Source organism: Grammomys surdaster, unplaced genomic scaffold, assembly GCF_004785775.1.
Source record: "Grammomys surdaster isolate TR1022 unplaced genomic scaffold, NIH_TR_1.0 226, whole genome shotgun sequence".
In the NCBI taxonomy this organism is placed as follows: domain Eukaryota; kingdom Metazoa; phylum Chordata; class Mammalia; order Rodentia; family Muridae; genus Grammomys; species Grammomys surdaster.
This window is the reverse complement of record NW_021604671.1, coordinates 492013-513217: the sequence shown is the minus strand read 5'-3', so window position 1 is coordinate 513217 and position 21205 is coordinate 492013. Positions and strand designations below refer to the sequence as shown.

Below are 21205 nucleotides of genomic sequence, written 5' to 3'. Positions count from 1 at the left end.
AGCAACTACAATATTTAGCATTTTACTTTACGTTGGCCATTAAACTTGATTACTATTGCTCTGTTTCATTGCTATAGTTACACATCAGCTACAAGGAAAAAAAATTGCTTTGATGCCCAACTGGCAGAATGTATTATGAGCCCATGTAAGAAAGGGTCTAGTGGCACTGATACAGTTAATATCTTGGATTTTTTTTTGTAACTGAGGTTTATTAATGCTGGTATAAAAATGTATTTGATTTTATACAGATGGCATAAGATTCTGTGGTTACTATGTTATTATCCCGGATAAGCTGTAATGTCAAATTCAGGGCTTAAAACTATCACAGGAGATTAAACTATTTGCTAAAAAGGGGACAGAAAGATATGGCGAAAGCATCTTAGTCTGCATGTTAGAAGTGTATTTACCTCCCATACTGATGGGCTGAAAGACTAGATGGGAACTTTGGAGGTAAAGCAAACAAAAAAGAAGGGAGACTTATTTCTAATCAAGCACAAGCAACAATCCCAGCAATGGTATCATGGTGACTGTTTCGAAAGAGGGGTATCAGAGGGGCTTTATAAAACATATGCACTGGGCAGAATTAGGTGACTTCAGGAGTTATGGATCCTACTAACATAATCAAAAGGACTTCTCCTTTGCCAGCTAAAAAGGAAAAGTCACGAATTTGTCAAGAAGCTAACTAAATTGATGGATGATGTAGCAAGGTTGTTTGCTCCATTTGGCATATTCTTCCAGCTTTAGGGAGCTGTGGTAATGTTAACAAAAGTCACCTACAATACAAATCTTGAAAAAGAACCAAACCACAGATGTAATCCCAAACAGAGTGAGAGGCTACTCCTCAAAATCAATGAGCTGCTTGGTCAAGGCTTCCTAGAGGAGATAGGCCTGGAAAGCCTCATCACTAGTAAGTCTTACATGAAGCACTAGAAAACAAATGCCTTTATCCTAAACCTTCATTATAAAACTGAAACCACAAGTCCCCAGGGTGAAGTCGTTCTACACACAGCACCTCTTCCTCCCCATCAATCACAGTTTACCCAAGCATCTTCAGTTCAGATGATCTAGGGTGCATGTTGCTTTCCTACTCCCAAATACTCTAGAAAATTCTCTTCTAGCAGCTTACATTTGCATATTAATGATATTAGATTAATATAATGATTCAGGGAGTTGGGAAGTTATTGATCACTTTTGCTGAATACCAATATTAATGTTGAAAATGTTAAGCTTGTAATAATACTCCTGTCATGTAGAATTTGTGCCAAACAAATGTATCTCCACACTCTGAAAATAATAAGTAAATAGTATTTATTGTTAAAAAAAGAAAAGAGTTTCGAAGCTAAACTAAAAATACGCAAGTATGTAAAACTGTTTTAGCCAATGCATCTTATTTATATTAAGCTTACTTTGTTTAAACCCAGAAATACGATGCACACTAATGGGACTATTCTTTAAAGTCTGCCTAAGAATTGAATGTTACCCAATGCAAATCAGAAAGCTGGTTTTAAAAGCAGATATTCTTCCATAAAAGCTTACATTTTAAATTATCCCTTAAAAGCCCTGCATAGCTAGGCTCTCACTGTAAACTGCTGAGATGTTTTCTCTTTCTGTTTCTGTTCTCCATCAGGGAGCTGAGATAGAAGTGGATGAAAATGGCACATTGGACTTAAGCATGAAAAAAAATCGAATCCTCGACAAGTCTATACCCCCAACTTCCTCACACACTACAATTACAACCCCATCCTCGTCCCCATTCAAAGCAAGCAGCCTTCTGGTCAATGCTGCCTTCTATCAGGCTCTCTGTGACCAAGAAAGCTGGAATGTTCCCATCAACTATAGCAAATCCCATGGGAAGACAGAGGAGGAGAAAGAGGTAATGTGCCAATGTCTATCAACGAGATTTCCACCCTAAATTTTCTTTCACATTACTACCTTCGCAAAAAGTGTTATGCCTTGCTTTAGATTTTCATTTTATTTTTATGTGTATGAATGATTTGCCTCCATTTATTTATGTATACCTCATGCATGCCTGATGCTTATTATGAACATCACAAGAAGGGGTCAAATCCCATGGAACAGGAATTTATAGATGACTATGAGCCACCACGTAAATGCTGCAAACTGAACCTCGAGCCTCTGCATGAGCAGTGAGAGCCATTTCCTAGCCTTTGTGCCTTGTTTTAAATCATGATAAAATAGTGCTCTTAAACTTCAGATGAAACTTATTAATCCAGTCAACTTTTCAGGTCATTTGTCTAGATTAACACCATTAAAGTGTGTTTTATTCACACGATGCTAGTAGTTGTTCTCACACCAGACTATAAGGAGCAATGTATTACTCAACAATAAAAGGTTACCTCAGTAATACAATTTCAATCAGAGTGAAACCGAGCCAGGGACAATAAGAATCTTGAAATGCCAAAGCCATGCCTTTGGTCTTTTAGAGTTCCTGTGTGAGCATGTCCATGGAGAGTTATGTGAGTAACCAGAAGGTCACATATACTGGACATCTAGGTAGAATCTGTCCCAAAGTCCACAAGATATACTCATGGGCCAACATTGTGACAGAATGAGAAGCATCCAGCCCTCCTCATTTCTGTAGAGTGAGCCATTGACTTGGCCTGAGCAGATCCTTAGGTCCTACATAATTACAAAGGTAACCTATTGATGAATATAAGTGATCCTACTGTTATATTAATCAGGAATGTTGTTTATGGGCTTTGCAGGTGGTGTGTTTAAGGGACTGACATCTATTTGCTGTATAAATACTTATGATCTTGTTTAGCTATTTGAGTTTCAGAGACTTAGGTTGGGGCGGGAAGTGGGGATCAAATTTGATTTTTGTTTACTGTCTCAGAAATTAGAGTCAGCATCTACAGAAGTGACCACAGGCTAGGAGATTCTCCATTCCTTTCTCCCCTCTTCTACATATTTCCTCCAGCATCTCTAAGGATAAGTGGTGAGGTCCTCATCTTCACCGTGATGCACACCTGGCCTCAAGCCTATATATAGTATTACAGAGGACTCACACCAAAGGCTGGGATAAAAAGACAGACATGGGGCACATACCTGTAAGTCTTTAATTCTAGCACCAAAGAATCTAAGGCAAGAAGATTGAGTTCAAGGACATGTTTAAGGCTCACTGCATAGTGAAACCCTTTCTTAATAAACCAGCAAAAGTAACAAGACCCAGGAACCACTGTGGTGGTCAGAGACATCCATCTGGAAGAAATCCTGCCCCTAGGACTCCTTGTATCAACATCAACTATGCCAGTCTGTACCCCACCTGGAGGATGAATAGAATTATGCAGCAGTAGCAGGAGTAGCAGCAGCAGCAGCAGCAGCAGCAGCAGCAGCAGCAGCAGCAGCATTCAGTTAGACTGACACTACTCTACCCAACTAGTTGGGAGTTTTTCAGATTTTTACATAGACATCATCAGTCAAATATCCCTAACTTGAAAATTCTGACATGCTCCAAAACCCAAATATCTTTACTGTCATAGGCAGGTTATTGGTCAGTGGTGCTGACTACAAACTTCTCCCACTGCCATCTTGTGTATGCAGAAGAACCCAAGATACACCCCACTCACCTACTAGTAGAGCTGAAGAGGCAGCAAACAGGGTGCTGGGAGCTGACATGGGTGGAATAAAATTCAGTCTGTGTCAAGGGAAACAGTGTAGTACAGAGTAGCTGTAACTGCATCTCATTCTTACATGAAGTAGGAATTCCAGCATGTTTTGATATAGTTCAACATCATGTAATGAAAGGCTTTTAAACATTCTTCTTTTGACTACATGTCTGTATTGACCTATTCTTGGTCAGTTTATGTACTAAAAACTTTCCTACCATCTTGGTGCCCTGTGTCAGGCAGAAGATGTAATTCTGAGTTGTAATAACGAAAATGAGCCCTTGAGTATGTGTTTCTTTCACATAAAGTATCCAGAACAGTATGGCTGACACTACATGTCTGTACCTTCCACCACTGCCTTCTTGTCTATCATACATACAGTCCACTGTGTCGGAAAATGAGTCTAACAACAATTTTATCTTTGCTTTCCAATCTGTTGTATAAAAAGTTTTAAAAAAGAAACATTTAGATTCATCTTTAGTAGTTGTATGGATCCAAATGTTTTATGGTTTTCCCTACTTCACCATATATTTGTGGCAGTGTTTCACATACACATAGTAGGAGAGAGGAAGAAAGAGAGAGAAGGAAGGGTTTTTTAATCTAGTTTTCAAAATGACTTACTTCATGTCTAAAAGGGCAGTCTTACTCTACAGTTTTCAACCTGATCATTCAGAAATATAATTTAGAAGATGCACTGGAATTTTGTCCCACTGACACAGTCCAGAAAGCCTGCAGGGATGCTCTGTGTGTATAGAAAACCATGATTTCCTGAGTGAACTAAATGCTTCTTTCCTGGGTATTCACAGATGGTAGAGACTCACACAAAAGTGATATTCAACCATTGAAACTCTCTGGTACAGTTACATACCTTTGTTTTTTGTTGTCTCATCTGAACCAAGGTATTCCATGAAAAGAGAGTATTTTTCACATACTGTATTGAATCTTGAAGATAGCAAGTATAAGGCTTGATAGATAATGTTTTTGAAAAGTAACTTGGATTAAGTAATTTATATTCAGAATCTTTGTTTAGAAAAAATCAAAAGAACACCACATACAGTAAGAAAAAAAGACAAGAACTCCTTCTGAAGCATGTCATATTATCCGAGCAATTCAGTGAAACAAGTGTACTAACATTTTTAGAGAAGAGAACTGACTGATACACAGGAAGGTATGGTTGCTTGTCTTTGTATCACAAAAATTAAGTGATTAGCTTGGATAAAAAATAAAGCAAAGTGGGGCAAATGTATTTAAGAAAGAAAGATAGAAAGAAAGGAGGGAGGAAGGGAAAGACGAAGCAAGGAAAGAAGAGAAGGAGGGAGGAAGGAAAGAAAAAGAAAGAATATCACAACAGAATGCTAGGGAATATTAAGAAACATTGGAAAGAGGGAAAGAAGTCATCACAGAGGAAGAAATGGAAGAGGAAGAGGAAAGAGATTGTTTGGGCAAGGTGTATAGAAGCCCTGGGAGCTCCAAGGATGAGAACTAAAGTCTGGTGCCCTGGCAACTCTGCAGGATGTGACTGAGGAAGGGTCCCTTTGCCATGCTTGCTTAGGGACATTGTGTACACATCAGTAGTTCATCGTGAATGTTTGAAGACCTGAAAGTATTTCTTCCCGTTTGCCCCAACTCACAGCTCTTGCACTACTGGAAATTGAGTGATTATTTCTAATTCATTGTTATCTAGTTCATATGCACAACAGTTGCTTAATTTTTGTGGTAATTTTCAGAAAATATTGTCTATCTCTCTCAGCGAAATAGCCTGTCCAGATGCCCCCTAAAAAAATATCCTGAATCTGGAAAAAATTCAAAATATCTCAAAAGGAAAGCACTGAGAAATAACTAGGGCTGTCAGCTTTATTCAACTGTCAGTTCTCCAAAGATTTTAGGGCTTAAAATTTTAAAAGGGCCAGATGCTATTATCTGTTATTCATGTTACCATTATGTTCTGGTCTTTACTGAAATCAATATAACCTTCCATCTGTACATTGAAGGATCTGGGTGCACACGTGCACTCTCTAAATACACACACACACACACACACACACACACACATGCCTTGCTAGCATATCAAAATTACGATTTTTCCAAACTATACTTTTTTGAAGTGTTAAATAAAAGTCTCAAAAGTATTACTGAATTCTACACTGAATGTTATTTGAAAATTCATCTAGCATAATATGTTTCTGTAACAGAACTAATACTAACATTTTTTTCACTGTAGCCACATGTATTTACTTTCTCTGCAGTTTCGCAGAGTACAAGGCAAAGCAAAAGCAGAAAATACAAACAATTTAAAACATAAGAGTCTATAGATTTAGAAGTTATGAAATATTTAAAAGGTCATTACCAACAAAGCCATCTTGGAAAAACCCTTTACAATACTTTGCCATGCCAAATTAAATAACATATATCCAACCAACATTGTTTTATATGCATTTTAGCAGTACAATAGTTTGGGCTTTAATATTGATCATTTCCTTTAAAATCTTTCCATAATCCCACATTCCATAAGACACAGATTTAACCCTCCCCAGAAGCCTTCCCTCCCAAGCTTGGTTGTAAGTGGATATGTTGTGGAGAGGCTGAGCTAGAATGGAGCAGCTCCTAAGCCAAATCCATATCAGAGGGAGGAAGGATGGGCAGGTGTAAATCTCCATGATCAGGAATCCTTTTGTTTCAGCCATTTTCCTAATAAAGCTTTAAAGACAAGCTTAGCCACTTCACTGGCTTACCTTGCTGCAGATAGGGGCAGGTGGCATTGAAACAGCCATTCTCTGCAGTTTATACAGGTACGTATGCATTTCCCTTCCAGTACATATTGGTATCAACTTTTTTTTATTAGTAAAGTAACACAGAATACTGTAGCAGCACAGACAATATGAAGGATGGTATTGTTCCACACTGGTGTCTGTTAATTGGGCATAAAATAGCATCAATTGAGGTATTTCTACTAGTGCCTATACTGTGGTACAAGGTTCCTTTTATTTTGCTGCTGCTGTGACAGCTGGACATGAGAGAAAAAAATGATTCCTGAGTTTGTTAGGGCATGTTTATTTAATGAAAAAAAAAAACTTGAACCATACTAATATAATATACTAACAACCATACAGTTCAAGAGATGTCTCCATATGCACAAAGAAGTGAATGTTTAAAAGAGGTTCTGTCTCAGTTATAATCCTTCACTTTTTGGATAAAGGTCTATAACAATCAATATATATCCTTTCATTTATTATCTGTCTATTCTTTATATAACTCCTTTGCAGTACTCTAGGCAAGTCTTCAAGCCAAACTCAAACTTGATACCAATAGCTTCAAATCCAGTTGCCTTTTCAGAGTTCCCTAATGTCTTCTGTCTCTTTCTTTCCCCACTTACCTTTGTTTGTTTGTTTGTTTTTTTTGTTTTGGCTATTGTTTGTTTTCCAGAAAGACCCTGTGAACTCCCTAGAAAATTTAGAGGAAAAAAAGTTTGCTGGAGAGGCCTCTATTCCAAGCCCAAAGTCCAAGCTCCATACAAGAGATCTCAAGAAAGAATTAATCACGTAAGTCATGCTTCCCTAAGAGATTCTGCAAATTAAGAGACATAAATGTACAACTGAGAGTGACTATTTTAGGACAACTGAGCTAGTCAGAATATACCTTGCTCTCGGCACGGCACTAAGGGAGCTTCTAAGTGTATGTATGTTTAAAAACAAGATAGAGACACACTCATCATAGTCACACATTTTCAGTTAAAGATATATTGACTCACAGTATCTAAATTCTGACTTCAGGAAGTCAGCTAACCTTGAAACACTCTAAAAAGCATGACTTGGGAAAGGATGGTTTTCGTTCCTCTTTGGATTTTTTAGCTCAGAAGAGTTCAATGAACAATTTCCCTGATTAATACAAAGTATACAAGAATCAAACCATCTCATTGTACCCCTGTGTTATTCAGCCTTTGGTCACTGCTACAAAGTAACCAGCTTCATTCATTGATGAGAAAAAAAAGGTTTATTATGGCTTGTGGATTTGAAAATTTTGATATATGACCACTTTCCTCTGTTGCCTTTGGGCTTGGGTTGGGTTGAAGCAGAAAGAACTTCATGACAGGAGCATATAATGGAGAAAACACCTTTTTGTGTTTAGTAACAAGAAGAGGGGTTCCAGTATACCCTTTTGGGGACTTAGCTACAGTGACCTCCCACTAAGCCACACTCCTTGATGTTTACCACCTGTCAGTACTAACATAGCCTGGTTACATGGCATTCAATACATGGTATGGCCTTTCAGAGATATTTAAGATATATTTCATAGCAACCCCATAAATATGACAATATATTTCAATAAAATCAAAATATAATACATACAAACCCGGAGGCAGCAATGAAAGTGAGTGGATGGGTGAGTGAGTAGGTGGGTGGGTGAATGGGTAGATGAGTAAGTGGGTGAGTGTTTGAGTGAGTGATGAGTGGGCGAGTGGGTGGGTGAGTGGGTGAGTAGGTGAGTGAGTGGGTAAGTGGATAGGTGTGTGAGTGGGTGGGTGAGTGGGTAGATGAGTGAGTAGATGGGTGGTTGAGTGGATGAGTGGGTGAGTGAATGGGTGGGTGCGTGAGTGGATGGGTGAGTGGTGGATGACTGGATGGGTGAATATGTGAGTAGGTGTGTGAGTGGGTGGATGACTGGGTGGTGAGTGGGTGAGTGGGTAGGTGAGTGTGTGAGTGGGTGGATGAGTGACATTATGGAAATAATTTTCCATCAGGAAAGTGTAGAATGATGTACAGATATGTGGACTTCTAGTTAGTTTGTGGAAAAGAGTAACCTTTCTACTTGGGCACCACATCTTACCTTCTGTAATCTTCTACATAAACATATTTCCATTAAAAACTCCCCTGGAACAGCTTCAAAGTAGATTCTCTTATCCCCTCTTCTTCTTAGAGCTAAGCTTCTCAGGAAGTTGTTGGAGGTGCATGACCCTATTTTTCTCCTGAATCTTCCATTCTTCCAGTTCCACCTAAACCACTGTTCTTTGGAAGCTCTCCACAGCCCTTCCACCTCCAGTCAGGAGGTGAGTCCTTGACCTTTGCATCCCTGACAGACAGCAGGTTTGGTGATCATGACCTCCTCCATGAGCCATGAGACCCTGGGACCCCCTTACCTGAAGACTTTCCTTTCCTCACAGTGATTGCTTTGTAGACTCAGCACAGATCTCTGGTGACTGAAATACCTGAAGCTTAGTCCTGAGACTTCTTTTCTCCACTTCCTACATGTATAGGAGCTGCCATCCCTGGATTTAATCTCTGAGGCATATCCACTAGCTCATGGGGACAGAGCACATCCTTCTCCTAGACCGTACCCATTAGGCAACCTCATCTCTTATTTCCTGAGCACATGAGGAGCACACTTGTCTCAGGGCCTTACCATTGCAGTAACCTCTCCCCATGGTCTCTGAAAGGAGTCCACACTCTTCTTTCTTAGTCTTTCCCTTCACCATCACTTGCCAGAAAGGCCATCCACCCACTGTGGTTTCTCAACTCTAGAGCTGACACTTCTACCCTGTTTTCAAGATCCTTTCTTCACCAGTACTTACCAGTGTATATAATTGCTTGCTTTCTGCTCTCTATTGCCTTCTGACCTCCCTGAGAATGAAGCCCAGCAGCTCTTCTTTCCTCATTTTGTGGTTTGCATGACTATATAATTAGTTTATAATATGTATTGTGTGCTTCTTAGATACTCAAGCCACATCTACAATAGCCTGTGATACAGTGCATATTTCAAATGCATATCCATAGATCATTGTTTTGAGAAGACCAGTTTGCTATCTGATATGCAAGTAGCTTTTTCTTTTTTTTAATTTATTTGCTTTATATCCCTTGCCTCCTCTCCTCCCAATCCTACCTCCCACTCCTTCTTCCATTCCCAACTTTCCTCTTCTTAGGGAAGGGAATCATCCCTCCAGGTACCAACCTACCCTGGGCACATCAAGTCATATCAGGACTAAGCACATCTTCTTCCACTAAGGCCAGACAAGTTACACTAGCTAGAGAAAAGCGATCCAAAGGCAAGCATCAGAGTCAGAGACAGCCTGAGCTCCAATTGTTAGGAAACCCACATGAAGACCAAGCTGCACATCTGCTACATATGTGTATGAGGCCTAGTATCTGCACGTTCTTTGAGCCCCCATGGGCCCAGGATAGTTAGTGGTGCCATTGACCCCTCTGGCTCCCTTAGTCCTTCCCCTGACTCTTCAACAAGAGCCCCTGAGCTCTGCCAGATGTCTGCCTAATATCTACATATGTCTCCATCAGCTGATAGATGAAGCCTCTTAGAAGACAGGAATGCTGGGTCCAGTCTGCAACTAACTTTTAAAGAAGCTTACACATCGGCATTTTTTACAGATTCTGTAGTCAAGCATGAACAGTTAGTTGCTAAGTTGAGGCTTTACCTGTGTCTTACTGGTAATACAAAATGACAAAGGGTACCAGTCACACAAGAACTGAAATTTCTCAGAAGATTTTTTTTCCAGGAACCCATGTATGAGAGCCATGCACTCATTCCCACATGGGTCTGCTATTTGAGCTTCTACATTAGCTTTTTAAAACTTCTTTTAAAGTGAATTCCAAAATGGCAAATTTCTATCTTTTGAAGTTAAGTTTTTAGAAATTGTTAAAAGTCATTACAAATTATTTGCTGTGTTATTGAAGAATGACCCTCCTGGGCCAGAAAAAAAATGAAGTGGTGTTATTTCATAGGGGACACGACTCCTGACTCTGAAGCTAAAGATACACAAGAAGACACCCCAGACCTTGAACTATGCTTTTGAGTCTGTCATGAATTCCCTGGAAGTTAACAGACCTCCCACGTCCCATGTTCAGCATTTGTATGGGACCCTCATATTTATATGTGTCTATGTTAGTGTGCTAATTTCTGTCCTATCTTCATTATATTTAAATTTATTTTTAAGAGATAATCATGCCATGATAGCTCACTCAAAGATCATCAAAAGAAAAAATTTAAACTTTGTCAACTATCCTCTGCCTTGAATAGATTTGAACATCAGTTACCAAGAAAATTAGCTAGTTTCCTCCCTTTAACTTTGTTATTTTTATCAGAAATCCCCCCAAGAATATATCATCCAACTGATATTATGCAATATTACATAATATATTTTTTCACCAGAGATTTGACATATGATACATATGATACATATGGTATCAGAAGCCTATCAGGAACTCAATTAAGAACATCATTCTCCTGTCAGAAATACTATTGCTACTAATTATTTACTCTTTTGACCTTTTTATAACCACAAAGCTTTAATGTTTCATCTAATTATATGTATATATTTATCCTATATTCATTGGTAATTTACAGATAATTGGTTTAAAATCAATATTACTTCTTTGTATCTTTTGGCAGTCTTAATGAGCATAGTTGAAAATAGAACAGAAATAAAATGAACACAAGTGCTTTTAAAACACCATTTGGGCATGTGAATTCCCAAGTACTTGACAGCCCTACACTTTCCAGTTAAAAAACATTCAATGAGGTTTTTTTTCTGTATTTAATGGGTAAATGTTTACTAAAAGGATAACTCAGCCTGAGTATGATCTCCATTACTTTTTTTAATTTTTAAAAACATATATATTTTATTGTCTGTACTTTCTGGTCTCCCACCCTGAATCAGGGACAGAGGAATTCAATGGCTCCAATTAAGATCAGTCTCTGAAAAGCAAGCATCCCTCTGAGATCCCTAATGTTCATATCTTCTTTTCCTAAAACAATTGATAAGTGCCTAAAAGGGGAAACTACTTGGAGGATGATAGTATCATAATGTTAATCCCCAAAGTTTCTTCAGAAAAACCCCTCATTCTGAATTTAATATGCATGAACAGAAAGGACTTTGCTCTGGCCAGTATGTCAGTGAAAATCCAATGCCTGAATGATAGTGCTGCCTTTCTCTCAGATCCTTAACATGACCACGGATAGCACTTCCGGATGCAGTCCATCTGTGCACTCCAAATGAGCAATGTCAACAGCATCTAAAGACTTAATCCCTGGTGTTTGGAAAACCAGGGATTCTCTAATTGGAAATGTACCTCTTGAGGATAACAAAAGTCTTGTGATATTTTTAAAAATATATAAGAAGTCTAAAACAGAAGTTTCTGGGAAGTGTGAAGAGACACAGATCATCGCTTCTCAGCCTTTTGGCTAAGATCAAGTGTGTAGAGACACAGATCACCTTGGGCCACCTTTGACAGACATTCTGGAATCTGGAATCTGGTTTTGAGCTAGCTGTGAATTAGGGGTTGCTGTATTGTTATAGCTTGGAGTGAAACTGCTCAAGAGTTTTAGTAGCTAAAATCTCTTGCTTATTTCTCTATCACCAGTAACTTTCCCATGTAAATAACAATTTACATTTCAGTCAAAAATTTTCTTCCTTGTAGTTTCTAAAATGTCAGAGTTACTAGGTAGTTTTAAGAGCCTACAGAAAGATTTCTTTCTATAATGTATTATATAGCTGCTGCCAAGATTTCTGTTCTCATATTTTTTGGGTTATGGAATCAAATTTATCTTTTCAAAGAACAGAACAGCATTGAGTGTTGACTCACAAATCACTACAACCGCAGGTTAGCATCTTTTCCCACATTGTCTGAGCTGGAAATCTGGACAAAACATTGAAAAGAGAAAAAACTAAGGAAGTGGCTGGACATGCTATGCTTACTTTTATTTCTCCCTGTAAATTCTCTTTTTAACTTTCAAATTCTCAATGCTTTAGCTTCTGCATCTCCTAAACAAGTACAGTCTTGAAAGGAGAAAATGCTTTGCAATTTGTCTAGAAGAAAATAATCTATGAAATGCATTTGATATTCATGATGTGTTTTTTGCCACCACAGCTGCCCAACACCTGGGTGTGATGGAAGCGGCCATGTCACAGGGAACTATGCATCTCACCGAAGGTACCAAATGCTCTTGTATGTGTTCAGGGTTTCATCATCATTTTGGTCTGTTGCATCTTGCCTATTCTAGCAAGCTCAAGCTGCTCTCTAAATTAGGAAATGATGAGTGACATAGTTAGAGGTGGAAGTTATCTTATTTTTCAGAGATTTAGATATGGCACATGGAAATAATGGTTCTTGTTCAAAAGAGTATCCTGGTCCTGGTTATAGACCACCTCGAGGTTCATGTCAGGCTATAACCCACGTAGGGTTAAACAAAGAAAGCACAGAGCCTCTCACTATGTAAGTGGCATTTCTGACCCTGAATATATAAATCAAGGTGTTGTGAAGCTGAGCAATGAAAGGATCTCTCTGTTGTTTTCCTGATGGTAGCATCTCCTTACCTGTGGGCAGTGGCTGAAAGCTGATGCTTCACTGTGGCCAGTGTGGCTGGCTACTGATGATCACTGAATTCTCATTAGATGAAAGCCCTTTGTTTGATAAATAGCAAATCAAGTTTACAGCAAATAATTGAAACCACCTTAAGGTCATGTTCATTAATAGTAAAACCGGATTCAATCCCAGTTAATTCCTTTCAATCCCTGGTCACTCATTACTTAGTGTATATCACAAATGCAGGTCATGCAGATTCAACTATGTCATTGCTGTACTTTTCTTCCTCTTTCCTCTGTAGTGTCTCTGGATGTCCTCTAGCAGACAAAACTCTGAAGTCCCTCATGGCTGCCAACTCTCAAGAGCTTAAGTAAGTGCTGGGAGACATGACCTCTGTACCCCTCTTCACCCTGGTAGAACCCTCATTGTTAAGTGTCCATGTTGCCTTCTGAAGAGAAAATAAACTTGCGCCTGACTGAGGAGCAGAAAAAAACATGCATCAGACCATTGAAAGGGCTGAAACTGAGCCTGTATATCTTGCCCAGACTGACTTGCTGGGGACTGCAAGAAAGGGGGTGGAGCTTATGATTTATAGTTATTTGTAACAAATGACATAAAAACACAATCTTTTTACTGTTAATTTCAGAGCTTATTTACTAAACCAGACTAACAAAGGTGTGGCAAAACATTCACCATCAGTTTTAAGAAATCATGAATTTAAAATTTCCCACCTGCCTTCCACTTCTGTTAAACATCGTCTGGATCACTTCTCCATTGTTTACAAGATGTCTACGTATACACTAATATCTGGTTATTGATTTTCTTATTTTCCTGACATTTGATATTTTATATGAATATGTTTATAGTAAATATGCAATAATTTCACATTATAGTATATCTTATAAGCTTAATAATAAGCAACATAAAAACCTGGTGTTTTTTAATCCAGAAATAATCAGAATTTGGAAATATGCAAATATTTTTCTCATTTTCAAATGTTAAAGTATAATTTATTGTGTCAGTCTTGAATATTGATTGCCATTTTTATAGATTTAAATATAAAGCTGTTTGAGGTTGGTAATTAGTGGATTTAAATGTAAGATACAACATAATATCATCCTCAGTCTAAACTTTTCTATTGCTACATCTCAATTATAGCTATCACTTCATGGACTTTCCTTAAATTTTATGTTACAAAAAATCATAAAGATACTGGAAGCATGTAGGTTGAGAAGGCCTGTACCAATGTCAATAATTGTTTCATGCAAGTATCTAACAAGTAATTCATCTGTTTTATCCATTCAAGAAAAAATCTTTCGCTAGTCTCTTATTCAGATACTCAAGAAAAAATTCCTAAAAGAAAAAAATACTTTTTGACAGAATAGAAAACATAAAAACATATGTGTGTGTCATATATAAGATGTATAAGCTACTAAAGTGCTAAAAGAAAATATTAACAAAGAGCTGGAGAGATGGCTCAGTGATTAAGAGTTTCTACTGCTCCTGCAGAGGACCCAGGTTCAATTCCTAGCACCCATGTGAGGCAGCTCAGGACCACATGTAAAGCTAACAACCTGTACTGGCCTCTGTAGCAGTACTGCACTTACTTGCACAGATGCACACAAAGACAAACATGTAGGCATAATTTAAAAGTAATTTTTAGATTATTAGGGTGAGAAACAGGCATGTCTAATGATAGATAATATGTTTCTGTATTTTATTGATTAAAGTTACAATGCCTGTTTCTCTAACTAACTGGATGTCTGCTAATTATTTTATCTGAAAAAAATATATAGTACTCCCTACTCTGTGTCTCAGGACTAGCACTCCATGATATAAAAACATCCTATAAATATTCATTGAGATAGAATTTAAGAAAATCTGTCTGCCATGGTAGCACATGCCTTTTTCCCAGAACTCAGGAAGCAGAGACAGGCAAATGTCTGTAAGTACAATGCCAGCTTGATTTATATACAATTCCAGATTATCCAGGGCTACAAAGTGATACCTTGTTTCAAGAAATGATTGTATCATAAATAATAATGTATTGTCAACCACATGTCAAGCAGTGGTTTTATATGTTAAGTATTTGTTTTCACCATGGGTCCTTAACTGAAAGCCAATTGTTTACACCAAGAGTCCAGCTCATCCTCTTTAACTTACATGTGTCATACCTGTCTCTTCTATAACCAGGCACCTCACTGTGTCCTGTGTTTTCTAGGTGTCCAACCCCAGGTTGTGATGGCTCTGGTCACGTGACTGGAAACTATGCCTCCCACAGAAGGTAAAACTAACCCCATTTCTCAAATGGGAACTAACCTGTTGGCAGTGATATCCAGTCATAATCTCATAATCACAGGGTCTTGTACCGTTCTTGGTTATTCCTTTTAGCTTGTCTGGTTGTCCTCGTGCAAGGAAAGGTGGCATCAAAATGACCCCAACAAAGGAAGAAAAAGAAGACTCTGAACTTAGGTAAGTATAATGAAGAACTGGGTGGGCTGTATCTTGTCTAACTGGGAGGAGCCTTAGGATGTCGCTGAGTACACATTGAATCCTGGAGGAGATATATCATTAAGAGTCAGCATTTCTGGCTAAAGACTCAAACTGTTCAGAAGTTCAAGAATATTTTCGCATTCATAACTGCATTTCTACACTTCTTTAACAATGAAGAAGTGAGAGAGATTTATCCCTTGCTCATCTGATTTAAAGGAAACCAACATGTGGAAGTTGTTTATTATGATGTTCCTCTTTGTGTCTATATGTGTTTTTTGTGCTTTTTCTTTGCTTTGTTTGTTTTCCAATTCTGGTTTATTTTTATTTTTAGCTACTTTATTTTTATTTTATGCTTGTTTGTATTCTAGTAAGAAAGAGAGAGAGGGAGAGGGAGAGGGTAAAGGAGAGGGAGAGGGAGACGGAGAGGGAGATGGAGACGGAGATGGAGATGGAGATGACAGAGAGAGTGAGAAAGAGAGGAGGGGGTGTGAGTTTGTATAGATAGGATAGTGGGGAGGATCTGGGAGGACTTAGTGGCAGAGGAAATGATACATTGTATCTAAAATATATTGTATTCTAAATGTATTTTCAATTAAAAAAAAAGAAAAGAAAAAAGAGTGGGTAAGAGCTTGGCTACATCTCTTGATAACTGGGTGGCAAGCAAGCTAAGCTCTTACACAAATCTCATTTTTCCCTGCCTGCAAAATGGAATAACACTCTCTACCAAAGAGTTTGCAGTGAACATTAAGAGGTGATGCATGGAAACTTCTCAGCTTAAAGCCTACCAACGCTTAACAACACAAAGCTTTTTCATTACTTGTGGTATATCTTAGGGTTTCCATTGCTACAATGAAACACTAAGACCAAAAACAAATTAGGGAGAAAAAGATTTATTCGGCTTGCAATTCCAGATCATGATCAATCATTGATAGAAGTCAGGACAGGAACTCAAATAGAGAGAAACCTGGAGGCAGGAGCTGATGCCATGGATGGGTGCTGCTTACTAGCTTGCTCTCTAAGGATTCTTACAGAATTCAGGAACACCATCCCAGAGTGGCCCTACCTACATTGGGCTGAGCCCTCCCACATCAATCTCTAATTAAGAAAAATGCTCTACCCACTTACCTACAGCTTTTCTCAGTTGAGGTTCTCTCCTTGCTAATGTCTCTAGCCTGTGTCAAGTTGACATAAAATTAGCATATAGTGGTGTCCTTTGAAACTCTCTGCTGTTGGTTGCTTCTGTAAAGTATGGAGCTGTTACTTCCTAAAATGGCTCTACTGTGTTTCTGTAGATGTCCTGTAATAGGGTGTGATGGCCAAGGTCACATATCAGGTAAATACACATCACACCGCACAGCTTCCGGCTGTCCTCTGGCTGCCAAGAGACAAAAGGAGAATCCGCTCAATGGGCCCCCTCTCTCCTGGAAACTGAACAAGCAAGAACTTCCTCACTGTCCTCTGCCAGGATGCAATGGTCTGGGTCATGTAAACAACGTTTTTGTCACCCACAGAAGGTAATGTTTGTTTTCTGTCTTTCTGTTGTTATGATTGTTTGTGATGGGAAAAGATCAAAATTCTCAACATATCATTATTTATAACACTTTAGATATGTAACACCTAGTCTTGCTAAGTAGATATTTGACTAGTCTAAAGAATGAAAAATGCATTTTCTCTGTTTCTGAAAATTCACTGCACAGATTTCAAGTGCTCTAGAAACTCCATTTGTTTCTTAAGTTCTAAAGTATTGCTTATGTTGCTATTTTTTAAGTGGCTCAGTCTTTTAATGCTTCCCTACAGTTCCAAGTGCTGCTGTCCACTCTACTGCATCCAGCAGATATGAGCTTTCACTTATGTGTGTCTGTCATCCTACCTCTCTTGCATCCACCCAATTTTCGGCCAGTGCAGTTCTGCTTCTGGGAAGATGTGATTCATCCACAGCAATGTGGAGGATAGCAGCATGTGTGGGTGCTTCGGGAGCTTTGCAGTAATGTCACTCCCTCATTGCTGAACCCCTGACTCTCAAGGGAACCCTCTTTTGCACAAAGATGATCTTAGTCCAGCTATGTGGCTCACATTCCACCTAAAGAAAAGAAGCTAGAAAATTCTTAATGCATTACTCCAGTCAATGAGTGTCCCACCCCTTCTAAGTCTTTTAAGCTACTTACAGTCTTAGGGAAACTTTGATTCCCTTATGCTGAGTATACAAACTAAGCAAAGTTGGAACATTTTGAAACTTTTTCAGTTCTTAAGGAACAGAATGTTTTACCAGAAAATAATCCCTACAGGAATTGATCACTTTCAAGGTGCCAATAAAACTGGCTTATGGAGAAATTTAAATTTTCTGTGAGGAGGTCAGAGGAGACCCTTAACACTGATACCAGAAAATCATCGTTCCAGGGGTTGCTTGTTTTGAACTTCTCAGTGAAAGTTGCTTAAGAAATTTTGATTCTAAGTGATGTGTTTTGATGGCTTTCAGTGCAAGCCATATCCACTGTGGCATATCTTGTTTTAATATGTTTGGGTCAGGACTTCCTATCTAAGAGCAGCAGTCACAAACCAAATGTGCCTAAGTTGAGTCACCTGCCATTTTGTTTTAAAAAGGCAAACAATTCTGTGACCACACTACCCTGAATATACATCAGCTAGTATGAGAAGAAATGAAGACACAACTGTTTTTAACTGAATGGCTGATTTTATGGAAATGATATGAGACTTGTGTTTTAGGTTGATTTTGTTTTGTTTTGTTTTTCTGCATTGGAGTCCACACACTGTAGACCTGCTCCCAGGCCTGCCAAGCTTCACCTCCAGATCCATAAAGGACTTCTATCATGGGAAATAGGGTCACAATGATACATGCATGTGTGTGCATGTTGGTGAAGGCTGGAGGAAAGATACCTGAGATTGACCTGTGATCTACACACACAAAGACCTCAGGTGTCTTTCCTCTGGACTGTCCATCTTTTGTTTTAGAGAGGATCTTTCACTGGCCTTCATCTTAAACAAGTATTCTAAGCTAATGGGCTAGTGAGGATCCACTCACCACCCTCTACCTTCCAAAGCCTCATGTTCATGTCAGCACATACTGATTCTAAGCTGTATGATGGTTCCTTAGCATTTTTATAACAGTGTCTACCAGAAATGTACTGTAAATTTCAAAACAGACATTGGAAGGGAGAAGATGTGAACTTTCAAAGGATACAGTCTATTGTGTTAAAAATGAACACCTTCAATGTTTCCCTTCACCAGTTAAGTATTTATTCCCTTCACAACCACTTTCTAAGACCACAGCATGTGACAATAAAAGAAGACAGTTTCATACATACCCTACAGAGAAGGAACTAGTCTTCATGAATCTTATGTAGGCCATGAATGTCAGAACAAGGCTCCAAAGTGCGTTTGACCTCAAGTTGTGCCTCTCATTGTCTTTTCTTTCATAAATAATTTATCACTAATCCAAGATGACCAAACCATATAACAGTTTTATAATTTTACCTATTATATGTGACCATTAAAGTTTTATATTAGTTTCTGTACTTTAAAGAATATTAATATTGAATAGTTTCCTTATTCTTAAAGCATGCAATGGTTCACAGTTATTAAGGACTTTACTCCAGAAAACCTTTCTTAGTTGGCATAGCATCTTGAACTTCAAGTTAAAATGATTGTTTTATAGACGAATTAAAACATTTCTGTGGGGAAAAATACTTTAAATGGTTGATTATTCTCATTTTTGTTTTAATCTGAAAATGCTTTCTGTGGCAAAAATACCTTAAATGGTTGATTATTCTTATTTTTGTTTTAATCTAATATGGTTTCTACAAAGACACAACAAAACCATAAAAGAATTAATGGCTGCTTAGAACAAGAAAATTGTTTGTTAATAAACAATGGAAAACATGTTTTGTTCAGGGTTGTCATTATCACACTGGTGCTATTTAAATAAAGAAAGTGACATTAAAGGAAGGAAGTCTGCGGAAGAGAGCAGTGATTCAATGGGCAGGGTCATGTGCACTAGATCAGATAATAGATCTCTCTGCCCTGGATGCACCTGTCACAGCTGTCTTTATTCTCATTTCACTGTAGAGATCTTTTTTTAATGAAAAGTAATATTTTAACAGTTGAAGAAAACATTTAGAAACTTTCTATAAGCAGACTGAATCTTCTGTAGTGAAAGGGAGTTTGTTGCTGACTATTATTAAAACTGAGTCACTCTATAATAATCAGAAAACAGGAAGAGCTAGTCTCTGTCGTGTTTTTCGTGGACTTTGGCCAGGTGACAACGTCTTTGTTCATGACTTTTGTGAGCAGTTTTGTATCTACAGAAAATAAAGTTTGTACCACTGACCACACATTCATGAATGTATAAGACCAGTGTTCTGCCAAGTGAATGAGACTGGTTGCATCAGCAGTGACAACCTGTACTTTGATTTAAGAGAAAAATGCAAAATACTTTGCATTACTTTTGGAGATATATATATATATATATATATATATATATATATATATATATATATATGGCAAAAAATCATTTAATGAGAAAAGACATCCATTTCAACATGGGAATAAATCCTCTTCCTATAGCTTATCCGGATGCCCTCTTAATGCACAAGCTATCAAAAAAGTCAAGGTCTCTGAGGAACTAATGACCATCAAGCTCAAAGCAACTGGGGGTAAGTCACCATCTCAATCATGGTCTAGGCACTAGATACCTCTTTAAATAAAAGTATACACTGTATTAAAGCATACTTACTTTTTTAAAGATATTTTATTTATTTACAATACAGATGTCATGCCCTTTTTCCATTTCCCTTCCATAGAACCCCCTATCCCATCCGCCCTCCTTCTTTATGCTTTTATACCATTTTGATGACATGCATGTATTAAGGTCAGTCTAGGTTGAGGGTATAGCAATATAATAGACGCAAATAATCAAGGAATAAGCAAGACAATAAACACAAATAGCCAAAGAAAAAGCAAGGCATTAAACCCAATTATGTGAACACTGCAATGATCACTGTTTCTAAGGGCTTATCAGGATGACCAAAGTATCTGAGCATACTTCCCCGTCCTAGCACAAGGTCATTTTCATGTCTGAAGCCTACTTCCTTGTTCTAGCCTGAAATTTTGATTCTTGTCTGAAATAACTTCCTTGTTCTAGCCTAACATTTAGGTTCCTGGATGAGATTACTTCTTTATTCTGCCTAATGTCAGATTCCTGCCTGAAGCCTACTTCCTTATCCATGGCCAATGTCATATTCCTGCCAAACAGCCCATTTCCTTGTCCTTGGCCCATGTCCGATTCTTGCCAAGAAGCCCCAAAGGCTCTCCGCCTCTCCCCCTTTTCTTTTCATTAACAAGACGGACCCTGTCTTAGGTTTTTCTAACCAGAATGCCTTCCTTACCCATCATGGAATATGTCTGTGGGTTTATGCATGTTTCCAGTGTATATTACCCATACATTTTTAATAAACACAATTTCTGACATCTGTATTTGAACCTTTAATTGTTTTCTGTTTAAAAACAGGTGTTTTATGGTGACTCTGGGTACCCTAGCATCTGTATCTATATCTCTGTTTCACTACCTAGTCCTTAGTGTGAATTCCCAGTCAGTATTATGATGCTTTAATTCTGAGGTCCCTAGGAGGCTTCAATTGTTATTTTGGTCCTTGAGTAGTTTTCAAATGTTTCTTTCAGCATTGTTCCAGGTTCTCTCAGGTCTACTTCTTTTTCCTCAAAGATCTTCCTAAAGCACCAGACACACTGTGGCAAAGCAGT

The 21205-nt window shown here is 38.2% G+C and overlaps 1 protein-coding gene across 8 annotated transcripts in view; it reads left to right on the top strand.

Moving 5' to 3' along the window:
- St18 (ST18 C2H2C-type zinc finger transcription factor) overlaps positions 1-21205 on the top strand; it is a 314859-nt gene that overhangs the window by 281447 nt on the left and 12207 nt on the right. For 6 of the 8 annotated variants that reach the window (XM_028773409.1, XM_028773407.1, XM_028773405.1 and 3 more), the window contains 8 exons: positions 1628-1873; positions 7053-7168; positions 12503-12565; positions 13239-13307; positions 15159-15221; positions 15329-15409; positions 16723-16944; positions 20012-20100. In XM_028773409.1, the coding sequence (XP_028629242.1) occupies positions 1628-1873; positions 7053-7168; positions 12503-12565; positions 13239-13307; positions 15159-15221; positions 15329-15409; positions 16723-16944; positions 20012-20100 (949 nt within the window). The remainder of the gene's footprint in view (positions 1-1627; positions 1874-7052; positions 7169-12502; positions 12566-13238; positions 13308-15158; positions 15222-15328; positions 15410-16722; positions 16945-20011; positions 20101-21205) is intronic. The other 2 variants (XM_028773412.1, XM_028773411.1) reach the window with 1 other exon arrangement.